Below are 20,748 nucleotides of genomic sequence, written 5' to 3' on the forward strand. Positions count from 1 at the left end.
AGCAGCATTAAGTTTCCAGGACGGGGCACTAAACACAAAGCTACATTTGGGAAAAAACAAATGCACTAGAGTGCCCACTTCTCCCATTAAATGTTTCACAGTCCATACTAGTGCCATAATGGCAAATGTTGCAGCCATTTATGCACTGATGATGCTGTGGAAGGAGCAGATGATGCTCTCATGTTGACCAATGCCAGAGGAAGGCCTCTTAATAAATGTGTGAGTGATAGGTTTGGAAAAAGGGAAAGCTACTGCTCAGGGAAGTAGAGAGAGCAACCTATTTAAAGTGTGTACTCTCACCTCTCATCGTGTTGTTTGGCCATGTTTTAGAAGCAAAAATAGCTTTCATTGCTTCTAGCTAAAGTTTCCAAGCAGATCAATAGAGCAGAAAGTTAGCAATGGCTTGATTGCTCTATCTTCAAGACCAGTTTAAAGGATTAAGATTTAGAACACCCTTCTGACATTTCAGCTGACTCAGGTCATCACAGAGTAAGAAGCAGCTAGGAGAAGGCCACAACTTTCAGTGGAACTTTGCATTTTGTGTTAGCATGCTGGTAGAATTCTGTCACGCCAGCCTCAGGAATACAGAAAATTCAGAATTATGTCCAAGTTTGAATTTCTTATTTTTATGTGCCACCCTGCTTGTAACCACTTTGAAGGTATTTCAAAAGCAAACAGTGTATCTAAGCACTTAGCTCTGCCCCAATGTCAACAGCAGGAGGCTGTTCCTACATAAAGGAACACTTCTCTGACTGATTTCTGGAAGTGCTTTTGTGGTTGTGATGCGTTGACCCTGGCTGGACAGCAGGAGCCCACCAAAGCCACTCTATCACTCCCCTCCTTAGCTGGACAGGGAAGAGAAAACACAGCAAAAGGCCTGTGGGTTGAGATGAAGGCAGGGAGAGATCACTCACCATCATGGGCAAAACAGTTTTGAGTTCAGTAAAATGAGTTTAATTACCAACCAAATCAGAAATAAAACCAAATTTTAACACCAACTCTTCTTTCCTGTTTTCATTTTCACTTCCACTTTTCTCTACCTCCTCCCCCTCAAGCAGTAAGAGCAGGGTGGGGGCAGGACAGGAACTGGGGTTGCGGTCAGTCCATCACTGGTTGCCCCTGCTGCTCCCCTCTCCTCAGGAGGACTCTCACTCTAAGCCTGCTACCTCTTCTTCACTGACCTTCGTGTGTGCAGTGTGTTTATCTCACCTACTCACTCCTCTGTCTCTGGCTGCAATTGCTCTTGGGCAGAGCTTCCTCCCCTTCTTTCAGTGTGTTGTCCCCGAGGCTTTACCACCAGGGCTGATGGGCTCAGCCTTGGAGAGGAGCTCCTCCTAGAGCGGTCTGGCAGTGCTCTACTGGACACAGGGAAGCTTCTGGCATCTTCTCCCAGATGCCACCCATGCAGCCTCCTCACGACAAAAACCCTGCCACACAAACCCAACCCAGTGCTCTCCTATCTCTGCCCAATAAAACGAAAGGAGAAATTCCAGCTCCTAGGTGCTCCCAAGAGCACCAGCCATCAAATCCAATGCCTCAACAGACAAGTTTCTTGGAATATGTTACACACACAAAACCAACTAGGAATGACAGTGAACTCCTCAGTAATACTTGTGCTCTTAAGTTGGCCAAAAAGCAAAGATACCCTTTACACTTTATGGCTAATCTTGTAATAATCTTTCACGGCCCAATGATACATCACTTTTTTTTTCTTTTTGATACTATCCCATGCACATAGCAAGAAGCTTTTGAATAAGAAAAGTTGGACTTCAAGAACTTACCCCCATAAACAAGATCATTCAATACAGATTTTAGTAACTTCAAACAAGAAAAAGATTTTTTGCTTCTCTTATATGCAAATTCACATTATTTAGCTGGAAAAGATCCCTTCCAAGTCCCACTACTGAAGCAGCAATTGAAAAAGAGGTGTGAATTTCTAGGGAGAACATTCCCTAGAAATCTCACTAAGAGAGAGTGCAATTTTGCCATAATTCTTAAATTTATTTACAATTTTAAATGTTGTATACACCTCAATTTACATACTAGGGAACTTGGTATTACATTTTATAGCAATTTACAGTGAATAAGAAGAAAACCAATGTGCATAATTAAAATTAACCTTTATTACTCCAAAACCAGATGTCAAATATGCAGTATACTTCTGTTTCTATTGGCATATTTCCAAAATACATGTACAACTGTAACTAGTCAGCCTAGATATTTCCTATACCGTTTTATAATATTTGGAAGTTCTCCCACGCTGAGCAGGATGCCACTATAGTAAGTTGACAAAAAGAGGCAAAAAAGTTGATCTTCTTTTGAAAGGGGAAAAAAAAAAGCATGTGCTCTTACTAAAAATACTAGGTTATAATCAAGGATTACACTCAGAAAATTCTAAAATAGTTTTAGGTGTAGCTACCAGTTTCCATTCACATTTCTTGGCACCAGCCCAACTATTTTAATGTCCAAATATGGTAACCCTCAACATTAATATGCTAATACACGCCCTCTCTGCAACAGAAGCTTGTAATCCCACAACACTACAACTGATTGTGCAGAAGGATTATGATCAAGATGTGTTATTCCTAAAATCCAGTTCCATGAGATCAGAGGAATACTGGCATATAATTGCTAGCCATCACTTCCACTTGATTGGAAACTAGTCTTGTTTTCAAAACCTTTTTTGTATTTTCTCAGAATTTCCCAAGGTTTCTGTAAGGGTTGAAAGAAAAGGTTTTATTTCCCTACTTCTACCATAGAACAGAACTAGGAATGTTATTTGAAACAACACATGCTTCAATCATTTTCTGAATTACTTTTCAGTGAGTGACGTTGTCCTCTTTGAAGAGATTATCTGTTGGATTATCAAACGCCGTACATAGTATTAATAGAAACTAGTTCTGTAGAATTTCCAGCAGTGTAAAAGCACTGTCATCAAAGCACTGTCATCTGCCTACTGCAGTAATAAAAATTTTAAGAAACTTGTCAGCAGCACATGAGAGGTCACAGGTATTTCTCTTATCCCTGCTATAGTTTCACCCAAAACATGGTCCAAAGAGGCTTAGACACATTTAGCCTGTTGTTTTTGTAATTTCTCTCCCAGCCATACAGATGTGTATTTTAACCCCAAGAGTACTGGAAACATGACCACTAACATTTTTGTCTAGCATGGTGCTCCCACCATGTAGCTTGTTCACTCTTTGAGATGTTTTGTTACATTTCTAAATAAGAAGTCCTTAATAGTGGCCTCTAACCCCAAACAGAGTATGAGCAATAGCTACACGACATACTGTTGCTTTACATCTCAGTCTGTCACTCTCCATAACATCCCAGAGCACACATTGTGAGGTATCACTTCAAACACACATGTAGCAGCACGGCCCAGGAAGCTGTGCCAACACACACCAGTGGATCTGCATGTTTTTCTGCTCAGCTTCAACACATTTGATTGGATCAAAATGCTGAATTCAACCCTGAGATTTATCCTTCTGAATGACTTCTTGTGCGAAGAGTATAAGGAGCAGAGGATGAGGAACTTGCTTTATTTTGTGTCTTATTCTGATGAGACACAACAAATAGATGAGTAACAGAAGCTCACAAGAGACAGACTACTATTAAAGTGACACTAATGCCATACACACATCAGGAAGAGAAAAAAAGGCTATGCTGCGTAAGACTACTGCATTGCTAGATGTACATTCTTCAAATTATCAGTTACATATCCCAGAAATTATCATCTTACTTCTAGTTTTTTTCCCTCTAGAACAATTTGGATTTCTTTGGCATCCAAAGTCTCATATTTCAATAAAGCTTCTGCTAAATTCTTGTGTTCTTTTGCATGAGTCTTCAGGATGTTCTTCGCTCGCTCATAGGAGTCCTAATTTGAAGAACATGTAGAAGGAGATTTTAAGACTTTACAACAAAAACAACAGCAAGATTCCACTTTAAAAATAGTTTCCAGGTAAATACAGCTTGAGACAAACATTTAAAGTTGCGCCTTACATTTCAAAGCTAGCACAGCTCCTGATTCACAAAGCTTTAAAATACAGCTGGCATAATTAATGAAAAGCAACCAAACACTTTATGCCACCTGTGCATTTTGCACAAGTAGGGCTAAAAACAAAGTCCTGAGATAAACCTTAGTATTGTTACATATGACTTAGAAAACACTTACTAGATTAGAAAATTTCCTGATTTTTTATAACAATTTTTTGCACTATGAGCAAAGCTACAGCATTCACAGATTTTTCCTCAAAGACAAGCATTTTTAAATATTTATAAAACTCGAAACACTATGTAGTTTTAGAAAGCTGAAAGTACATCTTTTTCTAAAGCTACACTAAGCCACCAGTTGCTGCAAGTAGATGTGCACTTCCAGCATTACCAGTTTCAACTTTTAGTTCTACCCTGGGCAAGTCAGTTCAAAAACAAATACAGCCAAAGTGTTACTCATTGAAATGTTACAATACAAGTAATTCTCCTGCCTGTACCAAACTAAGCCAGATTACCAGAACAGTGATCACGAAGTTCAGTGATTATCAAATGTTACAAATTTCCCCAAGCATCTGACATTGATCACTGTGAGGAAGAGGATACTGGAGGCAACACTCTGATCTGATATGGCCATTCCTGTGATTTTATATAAAATTACTTATCTTGGGAGTTATGAAATGTGAAAGTAACATAAAACACCCACATCTGTTCTAAAACAATTTGTAGCCATACTTTCCCTGTGAATTGAATAGGAAAAAAAAACCAAATCCTGACCAAATATAAGAGAAGTGTTAAAGAGTATATTGCAGAGCCCAACATCACCAACTTGATTTACACTGCATGTGCATGACAATCACCAACAAGTTTTGATATGCAGACATTCAAAGTTGCAGCTACATTAAATACTTGGGAATACTTCCACCCACTGGTGTATCTTCACCAGTATACATGACTTAAATGAAGTAACCAATCAAGCAGGTGTTCAGTTGATCTCAGAATATGAGAGTGGAGGGGGAGAGGCTCTTACCCGTAGAAGTGTCCTCACTTCCTGTTCAATTGCAGACTGAGTTTCTGGGCTGACTTTCCCCGGATCAGTGTAGGTCATAACACCCAGCTAAACAACAACAAAAATATCTTTATCTTGCTACTGTTGCAGTCATACACACAAAACTCTCTACAAATTTCAGCATCTATTGCTTCTGCATGCAAACAAAATCATGAGTCAAATGCCTGCTGTAGTGCTCTAAGCAGAAGCTAAACAAGCCTATCCATCAACTATGTAGTTACTGCAGAATTATGTTTCAATAGGTCACAGTACAGATCCTAATTAGGTCCTTTCTTACTTAAAAATCAAACCAAAATGTCTACACTACTAATACTTGACAGACAATCAACATGACTAAAGAAGCTTCTAAAGAAAGTCCACAAAACTCCCAGTTGTTACCCTCTTTGCCCTCCCAGACTCAATTCCAAATTATCCTCAATTCCAAAATGTCTGGCTTTATTATAACTATTTCCTGAAGATATTTGTGATTTTCAAGGTAATTTTGAAGTGAAAATCCTGCGAGGTAATTTTTTAAACTGTCAATATACAGGTTTTCTAGTTGAGCTCTCTACAGCAGACCAGAGGCTCACTCTTTTTGTGATAACTACTTACCATAATCTCAGAGATCACTGACAGACCAATAGGCTTTAGCTAGAGAACAGAACCTGGTTTTACTCCATATAAATATTAAAGGATTGATGATACTACCTTCTCACTCATTCCAAATCGAGTCACCATCAGTCTTGCAATTTTGGTAGCATTGTCAAAATCACTGGAAGCACCTGAGAGCAAACAGATCTAAGTTACATTACTGAAACCACGTTAAACACGCCAGTCCACACCCTTGATCAAAAACTCTTTTAACTGCCAATTAGCTGACCTGTTGTGATGTGATCACTTCCAAATATGAGCTCTTCTGCTACTCTTCCTCCCATACAGACATCCATCTGTGCGAGCAACTGGGATCTAGTTTCACTCCATCTGTCATTTTCTGGGAGCAAAGATACCTGTAAGACACAGAACTGTGGTCAGCTAACAAAAAACAAAGAAGTACTGAAGTAATCTCAAAAATATTCTTGTTTATATCGGAAGCAGATAAAGATTTTATGTAACACTTTGCATGCTCTGGCCTGCCTCTAGTATATGCATTTATCAGGACTGCTTGGAGGTGCTGAGTGGAACCACTGAAACAGCCTCCTCAGACCCTGAGCACCCCATCAATGTGAGCAACTACTGCCAGAAGAAACAGAACAAATCAACTTGCCCAGAGGATTCAGACCAGTGGTTTTCATTAACTGAACACATTAACTTGAAAAAGTTCAACAGGAAGAGACATAATAGAAATATTTTTCTGTTCAAATGCTTGGTACATACAGGCAAAATAGAAAAAATTATGGATATCTATGCAAAAAACAAGGTGGGTAACCAATGAAGCTAAAAAAAGCCAAACTGGACAAAGCACAACCTGATAAAGGACTTTGTGTTAAAAGTACAGTTGAGCTTCTACCTACCAGTCCTTTAGGTGATCTTCAATATTTTGCTGTTGGGTGCTATTTCAACTGCAGCAGAATCAAACTTACTTATATTTCTCTTTCCTTGTACATGTGAACTGTTATACCAGTGCACAGTAATTTATTAAAAAATGAAGAAAGCTTTTTATCACACAGAAAGGATGACCTTGGGTTTTCCAAGAGACTGCTCATAACTATTTCAACAGACTACAATACTCATTAACAAATAACAGCACATAGCATCGTTACAAATTCTTCTGCACCACCAAACCAACATAAAAATTTAACTAAATAAAGAACTATTAATAAACTAAATAAAATTTAAAAATACTAAAAAACGGATGAAGAAACACTCACATGTCCCAGTGTTGTTCCTCGTGTCATGATTGTGGCCTTGTTGATCGGCATGGCATCCTTGGTGTAATAGGCAATGATAGCATGTCCAGACTCATGGTAAGCTGTGATGGTTCTGTTCTTCTCATCAATTTCTACACTTCTACGCTCAGGTCCTTAAACAGAGGAACATTACATTAACCTTTTTGTACAGCTGGCCACCACAATCCACACCCTACATAACCTCAAACAGGGCACAAAGCAGCCAAGGAACAGCATGTGATCAAAGGGAACTAACACTTAAGTGCAAAATGTTTACAGGTCAGATTTTAATGTCAAAAAAATAGACCCAAACATATTCTACAGACAAGCTGCTTTTAAAGTAGTAGATTTAAAATGCAATCTAAGTATCTGAGAAAACTCAATTTCCTCTCTCAAGCATGAAGAGACCAGATTTATAGTGGTTATGTCTAAGATGTTTAAGATTTCTGCTACTACATGAGAATTTTAACAGAACCTCCAGATTTCTGGTCATCCATAAGGAAAGGATAAGAAATCAAGCCTGTGTCTCCCTCCAGGCTGAAGTATGACATGCAGCATTTTTAATTTTAAAAAATGGTATGAAATTTTAAAAAATGTATTCCACACTAGATTTTACATACTACTCTCTGGTCTCAGAAGGTTCTATTCAGAACTAACTAATAGGAAACTTTATTTGTTAAAAAAAATCCAAACAAACAAAGAAATCCCCCTCTAACCCCACTATAAAAAAACCAAACCAAACAAACAAAACAAAAAAACCAACCAAAAAAAAGCCACAGTGCAACAATCTGAAAAACAACACCATAAAAACTTTACTATTCCCCTGTAAAAGTCCTTATCACATAAGAGAAGCTTTGTGTATTGTAATGTACATTAATGTCTTTCATACAAAATCCTACCCATTAGAATTTTGTCTTTGGAGAATTCTAGTTCTTTCATGGTTACCATATCTTTTCCATCAACAGCAGCCTTTAAGGCAGCTTGATTTACAAGATTTTCAAGCTCTGCTCCAGAAAATCCTACTGTGCCTCGTGCAATTATTTCCGGATCAACAGCTGTAGGAGAAGAAAAAAAAAACAAAGCAAAACCATTTTGTTTATTAGAGTCCATATTGCTCCTGAAATTTTAATCAAGAATCATATTCTATTAAAAATGATGCATTAAACAAGAAAAAATAACAAACACACAAATCAGCTTTAAAAGAAATTAAGCTTAATTCTCCAGACACTATGAACTCTTAAGGACCAGACAGAAACACGACATATGAGACAATTTTTGTGATCTTTATTGATGCAGTAAAGCCACAATTGCTAATGCAACAAAGGACTTACATGAGGGGGCAGATCCACTATAAAATCTGTTACATAAAAAGATACTAGAGTAAAATATTTACTTACATGGGTCATACTTGATTTTGTTAAGGTACCACTTCAGAATTTCCGTGCGACCTCTTACATCAGGCTTGGGAACAGTAACTTGCATATCAAAGCGACCAGGACGTATTAGAGCACTGAGGGAAATGACAATTTAGTACATTGACTCAAAAATACTGCAGTAAACTTGCTAATGTATAGCAAGGAACAAAAATCCATTGCTGGTTCTAAAGATATCTACACATATGAAAATAATATATTTTTCTTATCTGCTTGTAGAAAGACAGATGAAAGGTATTTATTGACAACTAATTTAAAAGTGGTTTTTTTTGCATTTGAAAATTTTGTATTCTGAACAAGGAATGCAGCTTATCAATTTAGCTGAAAACTTGTAGAAATATCAAATGTTTAAAACATACTAATTATTTCTCCATATTTAACTCTGCAACCTATTAAATGCCAAAGAACAGTCAATACACATCCTTTTTAAGAAGGAAAACTCCAGCTATGACACTGTAATACTTGAAGATTTTCACAAGCAACTTTTGTTTTGTTGAAGGGGTTTTTTTACTACATGGTCTGTAAAACAAGCAATGAATTATACTCACTTGTCTAATGCTTCAGGGAAGTTTGTGGCACCAATAATAACAACACCTTCATTTGGTTTAAAGCTGTGTGGAAAGCAAGGTGTGAATTCTTTTTTTTTCTGGACACAGAATTTACAATTTTGTCAATAACTACTGTTACTGACCTTACTGTCCCGTCAAAAACATGCTTTTACACTACAACATATGATCCAAGAATGACCATGTTTAACTCAGCAACTGGTTAAAAACATGTTCTAATCTCTGTGTTGAGATTAGATATATAACCAGGCTAAAAAACCTGAGAAATTATTTAAAATAAACGGCAGCTGTTGTGCAAATACAACTCAAAAGCTTCTACATTCTTTACAATAAGTCCATTAACGCTACTGTTGGCAGTGCTAGAAAATAGCCATAAAAGCATATTAAATATATATTCTTAAAAGCATTACAAAAAATTACACAAAACTTCAAAGCTACCAAGAAGAAAAAGTTCACCCACATATCCAAAATACCAGTCAGTCAAGCACCTTCTGTGCCCTCAGAATTCATATATTTACCCATCCATTTCAGCAAGGAGTTGATTAATGGTCTGTCTTGAATAGGGGTGCATGGGAGATTCAATTCTCTTCCCACCAACAGAGTCCAATTCATCAATGAAAATAACACAAGGTGCATTTGCTTTTGCTTCCCCTGACAAAAGGAAAATAGCAGAAGGAACCTTGAACCACACAAAAGAACAGACAATCTATCAGGTAGTTCAGGATTCTACTGTTTCTGTTATTACTGGATTACAGTGTGTTCTGTTAGACATCACAAAAACTGTCTTGCTTTTAGGCCTAAAAAAAGGAAAGAAAACCTTCATTCTCTTTATCTTGCCATTTCAAAAATATTTCTCATCAGCTTATTCTTATCAAGCTACAAGAAATCACTAGTAAAACAAACTATGTAATTGTCCTATTTTGTATGAACTTCTTACAAGAGTTTATTTTATAAGCTTGGGTAGAGAATATTTGCCTATTAAATAAAAACAATATAAAATTTGATGGGTCTCAACACTAACTTAGTTTAATAGAACTTGCTTGTTATTTTACAATGAAGGGTTCACACTCAAGTTCACAGGTATTAAAACACTAAATAAAAATGCTGTAATAAGCATGAAGACCATCAATTGGTGCCTGCATACTAGGATGCAATTCATTTCACCCCCCCAGACATATCTGTAACATTAATATACCAGTCAGGCATCTACACTTTTGTAGACAACAGAAGGAAATGTATTTTTAAGGTCCTACGTGTACTATATTTGGCACCCCATCCATGTAAATTCACATTCTTTTCTACAAATGCAAACTACTTTGTACATTGTATATATTTGACCCTATCAATCTTCCATTTAAGAGGGAAGCTGGATTTTCTCTTCCCCAATAATATTTTCACACTTAAAATAAGAAGTCTCTTTTGTGAAAGCTATAAATCTAAACATAAGTTTTGAAAGTTTTGTTATCCTGCCAATGGGTCTGAGAAAGGAAATCTCAGCTTATTACCATGCCATGATGCCATAAAGCTTTAATTCAGAGTAAAAAAAAAAATCTAAATATGAGGGCAGTAATTGAGAAGGTTAACTCAATTTTTTCATCTTACATTTACAATTAAAATTTACTACAATTTATACATGACTAAGGAAATTACAATTTCAAATATTCAATTTAGTCTATCGAACATTACGTTTCTAATTAAATTACTACTTCTCTCTGGGACCATTGTAAAATCAGTTACAAGTTTATAACAGATTTTTACCAGTTATAGGTGTTTATAACTGATTTTTATCAGTTATAGGTGTTTATAACAGCTATCATTTCATGTGATGGTTAGGAAGTAGCTACAGTTATAAACTGTATATGATGGTTGATGATAGATAGTTATAAACACCTATAACTGATAAAAATCAGTTATAGCTGTTTATAACAGCCATCATTTCATGTGATGGTTAGGAAGAAGCTACAGTTAACTGATGCTCACAGAATTGTGACATTTACCTCCACAATTAAAGCTTTACTTATTAGTCTCATACACGACTACTTTCCAGTAACCAGAACTGTAACTAATCAAGCCATGTAAACAACACTGAATACTTAACCTTACATGTGAGAAGATTTCCAACCCAGGAATATTTAACTTACTGAAGAGGCTCCGGATGCGACTGGCTCCCACCCCAACAAACATCTCGTCAAACTCGGAGCCGGACGCGTAATAGAACGGAACATCGGCTTCCCCCGCCACAGCCCGCGCAAGGAGAGTCTTGCCAGTACCAGGTGGTCCAACTAACAAAATGCCTAAAAGACAAACAAAAACCCAACAAAGCCACCACATCCACACAGTCTTCTTATATGAGTGGTTTCTTCCATGCATTAGAGGAAATAATGTACACTTGGCTCCTAAAAGGTGTTAAGATGCCATTTCAGGTAGTGCTCATTGCTGCCAGTCTGAAGGAGCTTCCTGGAACAGATCCAGATACAATTTGATCCATGTTTAAACAACAACAAGGACTTGTAAGACCATCAAAACAGAAGCCTGAAATATTCTGAAGATTTAATGTTGAGTTTAGCAGCTGAATCCCTAATAGTGTTAGCTTCAAACTGACATTTTCCTGGCTGTTTCTGTGGAATCTTTATTTTTAATTAAATCCTTCCAAGTAACTGTCTTTAAACGGTGTAGAGCACTAACAGGAAACAGATTTCTCAGGTCTATGCATTTCAGATTTATGTGGATTTCCACTATGATCTTAATCACCCTTTTACATAAAAACATTTGTTTCTGAACTACCTAAAGCAGTTAGGCACTAAAGGTGCTAAAAGCCATAAGGAAGAAATAAAGGCCTTTTAAGAGTTCAGTTAATAAACCCTCCTGCTTTACAGGACAAAATACTGCTGTTTGTTAGTTCAATAACTGAAGAAGGCACAGTAAATTTTGTCTAACCCCAAAATTTTAGTTTGCATAATACATGAAGAAATAGTAAGCAACTAGGCTGTAAAGTAGTCACTCAGTACAGAACACGCCTCACAGCTATGGCTACATAGCTTTTTCACTTCTGCTGAGCAATTATTCTTACCTTTTGGAAGTTTACCTCCTAATACAGTAAATTTGTGAGGGTTTTTCAGAAATTCCACAACTTCTTGCAATTCCTGCTTAGCTTCTTCAACCTATACATGAAAAGCAAGCCACAAATAAAACTAAGCATTTATAAAACACTGCATCTTTTTGTATGTAGGTTTTGTATTAGAGGTTAAGTCCCTGATTGCATACAGAAAAATATTAAAGTGTACCACAGAATTTGTGTGGATACCAGTACTTAATTCAACCTATCCTAAAACTGTTTGTGGGACTAAGCAAACATTAAACTCAGTAACACTGAAGGAACAACCAAACAGTACAAGACCAGGTGTGACCAAAGAAATAAACACAAAATCAAAAATTCCAAATCAAAATATTACTCTTTTTAATTAAAAATAGACTAATTCTATCTATTTGTCCAAGGGGAAGGAAACAGGGAGGTCCTCATTTTGCCACTAATAGGCAAAGAACAATTGAACAGAAAAAATAGAGGTATCCTATCAGCAGTGACATGCCCACTTCTTTCTGGGAATCTCCCTATCTCCTGTCCCAATAACACTGCCTGAAAGAGATGGTACTAAGAGAGAAACGACCAAATAGCATTATCATCTTCATCTGCCAATTAACTTCTGCAAAAGGTAGATTAATATTGATATTTATGGCCTGCCATTTGCTATTATAGTCTTTAAAAATGTTATTCAACAAGTAGAGTACACCTTTTATTCCACAAAAACAAAGTAGAAAAAGAGTGGCTAAAGCCTTCCTTCACCTTGGAGTGGTCAATGCATATAAAGTTTCACTTCATACAAAGAAATTTCTTGAACAGACTAAGAAATTCATAATGATTAGTTAAACAACAGACTCACAATGCTTACTTAAAACAAAACTTGCACACACTTTACTTTTGATCTTACCCCTTTAACATGCTCGAAGGTGACATTTTTCAGCTGGATTGGATCAACTGCTGCATCAAAGATACTTGATGTTCGAAAGCGTACTAAGAGCAAACAGCAGATGACGAACAACAAATTTACACACAAAGTCATTTCACTGCAAGGCTGAGTGCTGCACCTGAACACATGCCAGTCAGACACTGACCTGACACCTGCCCTTTTGATAGGGCATGTGTGCACTTACAACTGTTGAGCAGGAATAAGATTTATGTTTCAAAAAAATCTTTGAAATATTTGCAATTAATTCAGTGATATGCTTTTTAGTCACATGTAGTACAGGAAGCTCTTCATCCAGAAGCGTGTACACAAAGCCAGAACTTCTCCCTCAATGTTTCTATACATATCCTAACTTTCTTGAGACTTATAACTTATCAGGTGATAACTTAGTATCAAGCTGAACGTCTCCAGTTACGTTAGCTCAGCCTTCTGATTGTTCCACTATTTCCAACAGATTTCTCAAGATTTAGCAACCCAAGTTCCTAGTTGCCATAAACTAGGCTGTGATTACAAATTGGAAATTCAAATCATCTTGCCTACAGCTGATCTAGATAACATATCACCTAAATTGAAAGTCAAATATCTAACTGGTGGCCAGTCTGACTTCTCTGGTTCCATGTAACTGCTTCACCAAAAGAAATAAAGTAATTATACTGACACAGAACATTTTTGTCTTCATAAATGTTTTATCACGCTGTCATCTGAAAGGCTGTAGCCAGAAGCAGTACATAACTCATAGGATAACTTCTCAGTGTACTAATATAAACCAATCACAATGTCAAAACATATTTAATTTATGCTAAACCTGCTGGAAGAAACAACACAAGTGAAACAGTGTGGAAAAAAGTTAACTAACCAGCATCAGAAAAGGAACCTTTTCCAGGTAAAAATGATGAATATATAGCAAGATAAAAACAAAGAACGAAGAGAAAGAAAGAAAGCAAACGTGATCTTCTTAAGGAATCTGAAAAAGAAAATAAAAACATATTTAACATGGGCTAAAATAAACTACTTTCTAATTGCAAAGACAAGATATGTGAATTAACACAACTTACCAAGTGTTTTTTGCAGGAATACCTGTGCTTTCAAAAAGCCTTCTGCAAAACCAGTTTTAAAAGCATCCTGGTGAGCCTCTGGGATGTTTTTTGTTTTCATCAGTGTGTCTAAGTTTTCAACATCAATTCGTCTCTTTCTCAGGATAAAACCCTGCAATGTTTTCCAAAACAGTGTTAGTATACATCAAGTTTTCATAAACAGTTAACTTACCACCTGGCTAACATGAGTGATAGGAAAAAATAAAATTACAACAGCATATAATTCATGTGCTACTGGGTTAGTTAGAGGGCACAGGCCAATAGCTTGAATGTGAATCCCCATGGTCTGAGCATGGGCATTCCCATTTTTGCTGAGCAAATCCATTTTGGAGCCCTCCTGGATCCCAGTTCCAAACTGAAAATAGAGCCTAAGACAGATCTGTACACAGCCAGCTTTGTTCACTGTATTCAGTGGGACTTATTAGCTTAAGCTTCTTGCTTTATTCCCAATTGCAAAATATCTTTGCAAGTATCATTTTGATGGAGCTTAAGCAAATACATCTCATATGCCCTGTCAAATTTCAGAGCAGCACTGCATGGAGCTAGCTCTGGTTTTATCTTCATCCACAGTACACCTAGTCCCCAGATGAAATAAACCACATATGCCTAGAAGAAGAGAAGAGTTCAAAGACAATTTACACACACAGTTAAATGAAAAGCCTTACTTAGCCTGCCTTCTGTACAATCATCAATTAGAAGCAAAGAGTACCCAAGTCAATCATTCAAAGCAGTAACAACCCCAAGCTATCTGCTGACTTGAAAACACACATTCTTGTATGTTAAACTAGCTGTATTTCTGCTTAAAGAAATGAATCCTTTGACTTGAAGCTATTTTTAGTTTTTATTCTGTTTTAGAAACAGAAATAATTTAATTTCTAGAGTTAAAACCATAGTTATATGCTGAAACTGTTCTCCTAAAAATTCAAATAACCGCACTATTGGTGATTATGGAACAAATATATGAATTAATAAGAAAAAAAAATACACTGCCATTAGCTCAAGTTCTAGAATTAAGAAATATTTTCATGCTAGTGAAAGAAAACATCTATGGTAAATTTGAAGGCTTAGTCAAGAGAAAGAGATGGTTTGAGTAAGCCCAAAACAACTTAATGTTACTTATATTTACCTTCAAAATTGAAGAAAGTGAACTTTTTGTTTCTGTGAATTGATCAGATGTTGACTGCAGACGTCTTGCTCTTGATCTCAGAGTCTTAAAGTTCCGTGTCTGTATGTAGACTTTATGTAGTAAGAATAAACAGAAGTTAAAACCTAATCATTACTACCACCACAAAAATAAAAGTCTTAAGAAATTTCTGAAACTATTATATGAAAGAATATGGAATATAATCTTCCCATTATATCCACTGTACTGTAAATGGATAGTTATGTAATCACAAACTCTATTTGTCATCTGACCTTGCAAGCAAACTTCTGTTTCACATAAATTTTCAAGTTGAAATAATCTGAGTTCATGGTGTAAATTATAGCTAATTGGCCAACTCAGGGAAGAAGAGACATTCAGACAATTAAATCCAGGCAGGCTGACAAAGATGAAACATTCAGAAGCAAATGCAGAAGGATGGGAATAATGCTTTGTGAGGTCCGCTGGTAAAATGCCCTGAGGAGAACTGGAATGGTTTCAGTGTACTGTTAACTTCATTAGTGACAAAAGAAATGAGATCCTTTAATCACAGTGAGCTAATGACACTCTAAGTTCTCTCCTACCACATCAGAAGCCTTGTGAAGGACATTTCACCACAAGTGAATGTTTTTCTTCTTTTACTACTATATTTTAAAATAAACATCAACACCAGTCAATGAGGTTGGTTTCACTAAGCTTTTTGTTGTTCTAGAACAGCACCAGATAAAAAGAACTTCTGCAGCTGACCCTTGAGCCCTGCTCAAAAAAGGTCTAACATTTGATCAGGTAGTGCTGGACCTTGACCAGCTCAGTTTTGAAAATCGCCAAGGATTAAGATAACCAAACTTCTCCACGTGATCTGTTTCAGAACTTAACCATTCTCAATGTGAAAATGTTCAAACAGGTTTTATTCCATTTGCTTTTACTTGGGATTGTTGTCTCTTCTTTGAGGTGCATGTGAGAAGGGTAACTGATATGGCTCCAATAGCAATTGGATCACTCCTTGCCCTTTATTCTGCTAACTAAAACCTCAGATCCTTCAGCTTCTCCCCTGTACAAAATGCTTAAAAATCTGCCTCCTTCCCTGTGACTCATTACTGCGCTATCTCCATACTGCCAGCATTTCTCTTTGCCACAGGATACAAACATAGATATAACTACAGGTGCCATCAGAAGAACTTAGGACAATACCTGAACTTCCTGAACTGTTCATTATATTTTCACTAATGGCATCAGTCACCAAACCCCTCAGAAAATTCAACTGGATGAGTACTGAACTCAAGTGGAAAAATTCAACTGGATGAGTACTGAATTCAACATATTTATTGACTCAAAAATAGTCAGTTCATCTGTGGTCTTTTGAGATTATATTCCACAAATACTGACACCTTGGAACAACATGGTGATTACTAAATTCTGGAAATGCACTACTCAAGTGCAAAAAATAACTTCATTATTTAAAGTGCTAATATCAACCTAAGTTTCTCCTGGAAGCTTACTGTTGTTTCCTGAGTGATGCCTCTACAACAAATCCAAAAATACTTCTCCAGAATAGAAAAATTCTGTAGAGATTAAACCAGTGTAGTTTAATGTTTCATACCTGGCCAACACCGAACATCTGAACAGAAATTTTGGAGGGGATGAGGATGTTGTCCATACAAACAAGATGAGCGTAAAGCACTGAAAACATCCACAAAACCTACAAAAAGATACAACAAAGTGTAAATATACCCTGTCTTAAATGACAATTCAACATTACTTCTTGCACAGTTTGTTTTTTTAGTTTTTAAAATATTAATTATATTTTACTATAGCACTCCAGGCATCCTTAATTAAACAAATTACCAGAACATCTATCAAAGCTTTGAAGCATTTCCAAGTATTTATTTGCTTTCAGGCAATTATCACTGAGCTAATTTTATTTGTATCTCACAACACAATGCAATTTAAAATCTTTTCTCTAATAGCAGCAATATTATTCCTTACACTCCTCCTTTCTAATGCAGTACTATATAGACAGTATCTCAAATATATATGGCAGTATCTCAGCTATATACTTCTTTTTCTAATAGATTCTTAAGCATCTGCAATGGTCTTCCTTCATTTTAGATTAATTCCAACAAAACATCTTCACCTGCAAGGAACTACTCTTGTTTATTTCAGCAATGAAATACTCTACATGGAGCATTAACAGCTTGCTACCTTGAATTCCTTTCTAGCTAGTATCTTTGTGTCTCATTCCTTCAAGTAAAAAATTGATAAAAATGTAAACCGGAGATTTCTGTGATATAAGTAGATTAGCAAAATTGATGTCTTGATGAAACAAACCAGTGGTATATTCACAGCTCAGGCTCATCACTGAGAGATAGAGCTGAGTTCAGAAAAGTTTAACAGCAACCAAATTGAAATCCAAAGAAACAATTAGTTGAATTTCCTAAATTTCTCAAGTTTACACAGACAAGCTATAAACAACAAAAAATACATGAATACTCTTTATTAAATACATTTAACTACAAATTATCTACAGCACAAGAGATTAAACTGAAGAATAACTGTATTCACCTTCATAATTTCACTCTCACAAACACATCACTCAAACATACCATGCTTATTTTCAAAGAAGGACTGAGCAGAGACATATGATGTGTGCCACTGTGAGGAGACTTTGCTTTCTGTACAGTAGCCAGGAAGCAGCCTGTTCACCAACTCTCTGAACTGGTTAGCTTTCAAATCAGACAATCCCAGATCTCTTAAATTTTTAAATACAGACTGAAAAACAGAAATAAATATTAAAAATTTACATAAGATTACCCTAGAGAAAAAATTTCCCATTAGCCCCAGACGCAAATACAGACTGAAAAAAACAAATCAATCAAACCAAAAAAACCCCACAAAAACCCAACAATGGAATCACAACACAGTGGTGAGCAGTACAACCCATACTGATTTCCACAGCTCTGCAGTTACTGAGAAATTCCATGGTTTTCCTCCCAAAAAAGTGCTTAGTTCCAAAACTTATAAAAAGCAAGTTGAAAGAGAAGTGGCAATATCTAATACTACTTGGCACTGTTTTAATTTTCAATGTCAAAAGCAAGAAATACCCAATGATAATGAAAGATATTTTAACAGAAAAATAAAACTGAACATGAAACCATGCCACTTAATTGCTCAAAAACATTCAACACATTTTAAGTTACAGTTCCCATTTCGTCACAAGCAATAATGACACAAACTTTGCTAGAGCTCAGAATAAAAAGGTAATATAGGGTTTATTATCAGAAAAGTTGTTACTTTTCAGAAAGAACCATTAAACTGCAAATGAAAACAAATCCCTTCCTCATTTGCAAAGTACTACTGAGACAAACACCAGCTATTTTTTTTTAAATGAAATACTGTATTTTTGTCAAATCCTTACTGGCAAAATACTGACTGACTGCAGTTCTGCCAAAAGGATGCACTCTACATGTTAACATCCTGTTTTGTTTAGTCATATTACATTATTTTTACAGACCAGTCAAATATTACAGTCAATTAAACTCATATTATTCAGATTTAATGCCAGTTAAACCATCACTTTTTCAAAAGGTTTTTTGTACCTCACTCTTCTGAGGATCATGGTCTGGGGAGGTGTCCCTCTGGACAGGCTGTATGGACGCTTTGCTGGCAGAAGTTGTGGAACTTTTTGGTGAATGAAAGGCATTGATAAGGTGACTCAGAGGAACAGTAGCCTGGAAAAAAAATAGATAAGGACTTAGGCTTGTTTAAACTATTTAAATATACTTCTGTTCCAAACTCTAATTTATAACAGCGTATCTTATACACTGCCTTTTAAATGAGGACTTAATTATAAACCACATTATCTTCAACACCACAGTGTTAGCTGATATCTCCTTTTACAAAGAAAAAAAGAGAAAGTTTAAGCATGTATGACAGATTAGAAACTCGTATTTTCATCTCTAAAGCAATACTTTTATAACTTGAATTATCTGTACTTTTTCTTGCTTTTTTATTAGCCATTCAGAAAGGTTGCCTTTATGATTTCTTCCTTAGGATCGCAGTTTCAGCTCAAGGATGAAAATGAAACTCCACAAAGCACACAGTCAAATCTGCAGCTCAGCAGCATTCAGCCAACTCCACCTCAGGAATCAGTACAGAAGCCCAGGTGCACCAGGTATGAGGGCTCCTCCTCCTGGCACGACTCCACCTCTTGTGAACATATGGGACAAACAACCCCAGCAGTTCCAAACCTCCTCAAACTCTGTGCATGTCCCAGGAGCTGGGACACAACCCTGGCCAATGCAACTGAAGCACAACTGGGTATGTCCATGAACATCCTCCTGCAAGGACTACCATCTCTGTGTTGGCTAGACAGCAGATCGAAAGAAACAATGCTGTGAGACATGAAAACTGCTTCATAATTAATAGTACAAAACTGTAATTTGACTCAGAGTTTGTGGTAATACCATAAAGCCTCTAGAGGTCAAAGCCAGCATCCCAACCACTAACCAAACTTTCTGTCTGCATTTCCCACTCTGGTGAAATGACACCTCCCTAGAAACACATAAACTCTTCCATTTCACTACTCTGATGAAAGCTTTAAACACATTCTCCACGTGTGGAAAGAACAATCAAACCCTATAGTCTATCACACACTAATACAAAACTTAAAAATAAAACCGAAACCACTGGTTCAGATCAAAGTCCATAAAACTAACCAGTCCCATCGGACTCATTGCCTAATTAAAGGTGCCTTCCTGGTTGTGTTTAGACTGTTCTGTGTAACAAATTACAACGATTTTCCCTCCACTAACTCTTCTAAGTCATTTCCTCTTGGCTTTCACAAGAACCCGTTAAAATTAACAGCATAGTTTAACTGTAGTAACACGTCACCACCCCTTGCTTCTGCTACAAAAACAGACACTAAAAAGCGCCATGTAAGGTTATTCCGTCGTTTCAGAATGCTTTTACTCTTTACAAGCTTTTACTGTACCTCTCTCTCCCCCCCATTTATGTATTTTTTTCCTCGACGCGGACCGCACACCGCCGTAGCCCCCACCCGCTCCTCTCCCAGTGACGCCCAAAGCCCCGGGAACGTGGCACGCAGGAACGGGCTCCTCCCGCCGCTGCCCGCAGCCGCCGGGCCTGCCGAGCGCCTCCGCCCGGACACGGAGCGAGCCCCCGCCGGGAGCGGGCCCGGGGCGCGGCGAGCCGCGCACGGCACCGGGCCGGAGCGCTCCGCCAGCCGCTCACCTGGGGCTGCACGGTGGAGAAGGAAAACATCCTGCCGGCGGGGCCGGCGGCGGCCGCAGGCGCCTCTTCCGCCTCGCAGCCCAGCCGCAGGAGCCCGCCCGCTGTGGCCGCCGGCGGTGAGGAGGCGCCGCGGCTCCGCTCCGGGAAATGTCCGCCCCGCGGCCGCGCCGACCGGGCCGAGCCGCCCCGGAAGCGGCGGCAGCGCAAAGAGCTTCCGGGCCGCTGCACCGCGCAGCCGCCGCCTCGAGGCCGAGGCGGAAGAAGCGAGCGAGCGCCGGCAGGGCCGCAGCAGAGGGGCGGGCTGGGCCCCGCGGGCAC

General features: G+C 37.6%; 1 protein-coding gene across 1 annotated transcript; it reads right to left on the bottom strand.

Annotated features, from left to right (window-relative positions):
• Positions 1 to 2,101: 2,101 nt before the first annotated feature.
• On the bottom strand, positions 2,102 to 20,524 carry YME1L1 (YME1 like 1 ATPase). The gene is made up of 19 exons (XM_058029603.1): positions 20,431 to 20,524; positions 18,777 to 18,908; positions 17,784 to 17,949; positions 16,781 to 16,879; positions 15,166 to 15,275; positions 14,001 to 14,151; positions 13,802 to 13,909; positions 12,910 to 12,992; positions 11,994 to 12,084; positions 11,065 to 11,217; positions 9,442 to 9,574; positions 8,906 to 8,968; positions 8,322 to 8,434; positions 7,824 to 7,979; positions 6,907 to 7,058; positions 5,919 to 6,045; positions 5,747 to 5,820; positions 5,021 to 5,107; positions 2,102 to 3,877 (listed from the first exon to the last, which is right to left on the bottom strand). Exons 1-19 carry the CDS (start codon positions 20,458 to 20,460, stop codon positions 3,734 to 3,736), a joined length of 2,172 nt encoding a protein of 723 aa, XP_057885586.1. The 5' UTR covers positions 20,461 to 20,524; the 3' UTR covers positions 2,102 to 3,733.
• Positions 20,525 to 20,748: the final 224 nt, after the last annotated feature.

The sequence above is a fragment of the Melospiza georgiana genome, chromosome 1 (genome assembly GCF_028018845.1).
Source record: "Melospiza georgiana isolate bMelGeo1 chromosome 1, bMelGeo1.pri, whole genome shotgun sequence".
NCBI lineage: Eukaryota > Metazoa > Chordata > Aves > Passeriformes > Passerellidae > Melospiza > Melospiza georgiana.

Bases quoted from the DNA above. Each gene is read 5' to 3' on its own strand.
- YME1L1 (XM_058029603.1), bottom strand. From the start codon at position 20,460: ATGTTTTCCTTCTCCACCGTGCAGCCCCAG. The intron at 18,909-20,430 runs GTGAGCGGCTGG...TTTTTTTTCCAG, and splicing joins TCTCCACCGTGCAGCCCCAG to GCTACTGTTCCTCTGAGTCA. The intron at 5,821-5,918 runs GTCAGCTAATTG...GTTTGCTCTCAG, and splicing joins AAGTGATCACATCACAACAG to GTGCTTCCAGTGATTTTGAC.